The following is a 3612-nucleotide window of genomic DNA, read 5'->3' as shown; positions in this document are numbered from 1 at the left end:
CATAGCTCACTGCAGCCGCAAACTCCTGGGCTCAAGTGATTCTCCCGCCTTAGCCTCCTATGTAGCTGGAGCTACAGACACATGTCACCATGCCCGGCTAATTTTTTTTTATTTTTAGTAGAGACAGGGTTTCACCGTGTTAGCCAGGATGGTTTCCATCTCCTGACCTCGTGATCCGCCCGCTTTGGGCCTCCCAAAGTACAGGGATTACAGGCTTGAGCCACCGCGCCCGGCCCAAATATTTTCTTATTATAATCACGTTGATGCCTCATTTCTCCAGTTAACAAGTTATAACCGCGTATGAGAAGTATCGTTTACCAAGAATGTTCATTAGAGACGTAATGCTCAGAGTATTTTCCAGAGCGGATCCCCTAGGTACCACTGCAGGAATGGAGTAAAGTAGTAGGCTTTCAGAAACCAAACAAAGCGGGAGTTCAGCGAATAATGTATTGTTTGCATGAGATTGTTTACATATTGTTCACATAGGGTGATGAGATCCCTCCAAAAAACCCATTTTCTCACACCAAAAGGTCAGACTTTGTGAGCAGGTATGTAGTCTAAAGACTTAACACTAACTGTTATACACAACAGATAGCATGACTTTTTTATAAGAGGCCCTCAAGATAAAATCTACACATAGAAATTAAGGGTGACCTCATTTCTTACGGCACAGTTTATTCCCTACACCTGCCAATGAGAAAGGTGTTCCTGCTGTGCTGTTGACTTTCTGAATAGTTCATTTTAGCATGAAGAATGTTGAGTGGGAAGCAGTAAGTGTAGACAGAGAGTAAAGTTCTGATGACCAAGTCGTGGAAGAAATGTTTGAAGTCTGCAGAATTATGTTACGATTTTATGAGATGAGTATAGATTCTTCATGTCTGTCTAAGCTGTCCTCCTCTCCGCATATGTGTGATATTCTAGGATTCAGTGTCATTTGAAGATGTGGCTGTGGCCTTTACCCAGGAGGAGTGGGCTTTGCTGGATCCTTCTCAAAAGAATCTCTACAGAGATGTGATGCAAGAAATCTTTAGGAACCTGGCTTCTGTAGGTAAGAATAACAACACTTTTTCATGTAGTTGATTAGAAAACAAGTGTTTTGGCTGGGCACGGTGGCTCACACCTGTAATCCCAGCACTTTGGGAGGTCAAGGCGGGCGGATCACCTGAGGTCGGGAGTTCGAGACCAGCCTGGCCAACATGGCGAAACCCCATCTCTACTAAAAAAATACAAAAATTAGCAGGCGTGGTAGCAAGCGCCTGTAATCCCAGCTACTCAGAAGGCTGAGACAGGTTAATTGCTGGAACCCGGGAAGTGGAGGTGGCAGTGAGCCGAGATTGAGCCACTGCATTCCAGCCAGGCCAACAAAGAAAGACTCTGTCTCAAAAAAAAAAAAAAAGAAAGAAAGAAAAGAAAAAGCAAGTGTTTCTTTGTCATGAATGTTTCCTGATTTGGCATGTGGAAAGGGAATACTTTGGTGAAAAAAATTAGACATGGTCACAGTGTATAGTGAACCTTGAATCGAGCGATTTTTTAAGTTTCTAATCATTTGTAATAATCTTATGGATGTACGTTTTAGGAAACAAATCGGAAGACCAGAATATCCAAGATGACTTCAAAAATCCTGAGAGAAATCTAAGGTAATTTGCATTCACAAGAGCAAAAAATGCCCCTTGAGGGAATCTTAGCATGTCATAAGTTTTTAAAACAGGCAAAACAGCTGGGCGCGGTGGCTCATGCCTGTAATCCCAGCACTTTGGGAGGCTGAGGCGAGTGGATAATGAGGTCAGGAGTTTGAGACCAGCCTAACCAATATGATGAAACCCCATCTCTACTAAAAATACAAAAATTAGTTGGGTGTGGTGGTGCGTGCCTGTAATCCGAGCTACTCAGGAGGCTAAGGCAGGAGAATTGCTTGGAGTTGGGAGACGGAAGTTGCAGTGAGCTGAGATCACGCCATTGCACTCCAGCCTGGGCAACAGACAAAGAGCAAGACTCCGTCTCAAAAATAATAATTAAAAAACAGACAAAACAAATAAGAACCACTAGAAATTTTTTTTTTTTTTCCAGAAAAGTCTTAGCAAAAACCACACCTGAATGTAACATGGATGTTCAGTATTTTCAGAATATTTTACTTGGAAACACCACTAAAATACTGCACATGTGGCTATCACAATTGTGATAATAATGATAATAGCTATGGGGGGCCCATGTCTTAAACAGTAATTAATTTATTTACTTTAAAACAATTTACACATGGCAGGAAACTTGCATTTTCCCTGGTATTAGTAGCAATGTAAACCATGAATAAATGTACCATTAATGATGTGTTTATCATTTTTACAGCAGTCATGTGGTAGAGAGATTGTTTGAAATTAAAGAAGTCAGTCAATATGGAGAAACCTTCAGCCAGGATTCAAATTTGAATCTGAATAAGAAAGTTTCTACTGGAGTAAAACCATGTGAATGCAGTGTGTGTGGAAAAGTCTTCATATGTCATTCAGCCCTTCATAGGCACATCCTGTCTCACACTGGAAACAGCCTATTTGAGTGTGAGGAATGTCCGGAGAAGTTATATCAATGCAAACGATGTGGGAAAGCCTTTATCTCTCTCACCAGTGTTGACAGACACATGGTAACACACACTAGTAATGGGCCTTATAAGGGTCCAGTGTATGAGAAGCCTTTTGATTTTCCTAGTGTATTTCAAATGCCTCAGAGCACTCACACTGGAGAGAAAACATATAAATGTAAACATTGTGACAAAGCCTTCAATTATTCAAGTTATCTTCGTGAACATGAAAGAACTCATACTGGAGAGAAACCCTATGCATGTAAGAAATGTGGTAAATCATTCACTTTTTCCAGTTCTCTTCGCCAACATGAAAGATCTCATACTGGAGAGAAACCCTATGAGTGTAAGGAATGTGGCAAAGCCTTCAGTCGTTCCACTTACTTGGGAATACATGAAAGAACGCATACTGGAGAAAAACCCTATGAATGTGTAAAATGTGGCAAAGCCTTTAGATGTTCCAGAGTCCTCAGAGTCCATGAAAGGACTCACAGTGGAGAAAAGCCCTATGAATGTAAACAATGTGGTAAAGCCTTCAAATATTCGAGTAACCTATGCGAGCATGAAAGAACTCACACTGGAGTGAAACCTTATGGATGTAAGGAATGTGGTAAGTCGTTTACTTCTTCCAGCGCCCTTCGAAGCCATGAAAGGACTCATACTGGAGAAAAACCCTATGAATGTAAGAAATGTGGTAAAGCCTTCAGTTGTTCCAGTTCCCTTCGAAAGCATGAAAGAGCTTATATGTGGTAAAAAAAACAATAAAACACCTCTGTGAATGTAAGAAGTGTGTTAAAGCTTTCAGTTATTCTAATTTCATTAGAGCACGTGAAAAAATTAAAAACTCAGGCCGGGCGCAGTGGCTCATGCCTGTAATCCCAGCACTTTGGGAGGCCGAGGCGGGCACATCATGAGGTCAGGAGTTCGAGATCAGCCTGACCAACATGATGAAACCCCGTCTCTACTAAAAATACAAAACTTAGCCTGGCGTGGTGACACGCACCTGTAGTCGCAGCTACTCAGGAGGCTAAGGCAGGAGAATC

At 41.6% G+C, this 3612-nt stretch overlaps 1 protein-coding gene across 2 annotated transcripts in view; it reads left to right on the top strand.

Annotated features, from left to right (window-relative positions):
- Window positions 1-3417, top strand: part of ZNF670 (zinc finger protein 670) — a 42308-nt gene extending 38891 nt beyond the window's left edge. The window contains exons 2-4 of one of the 2 annotated variants that reach the window (XM_011955736.1): window positions 922-1048; window positions 1577-1637; window positions 2344-3417. In XM_011955736.1, coding sequence (XP_011811126.1) covers window positions 922-1048; window positions 1577-1637; window positions 2344-3322 — 1167 coding nt within the window. In that variant the 3' untranslated portion in view covers window positions 3323-3417. The remainder of the gene's footprint in view (window positions 1-921; window positions 1049-1576; window positions 1638-2343) is intronic. The other variant, XM_011955737.1, reaches the window with a different exon arrangement.
- The last annotated feature ends 195 nt before the right edge of the window (window positions 3418-3612 follow it).

Source organism: Colobus angolensis, unplaced genomic scaffold (genome assembly GCF_000951035.1).
Source record: "Colobus angolensis palliatus isolate OR3802 unplaced genomic scaffold, Cang.pa_1.0 Scaffold40, whole genome shotgun sequence".
Taxonomy (NCBI): Eukaryota; Metazoa; Chordata; class Mammalia; order Primates; family Cercopithecidae; genus Colobus; species Colobus angolensis.
The sequence above is the reverse complement of the archived record's forward strand: the minus strand, read 5'-3'. Positions and strand labels throughout refer to the sequence as shown.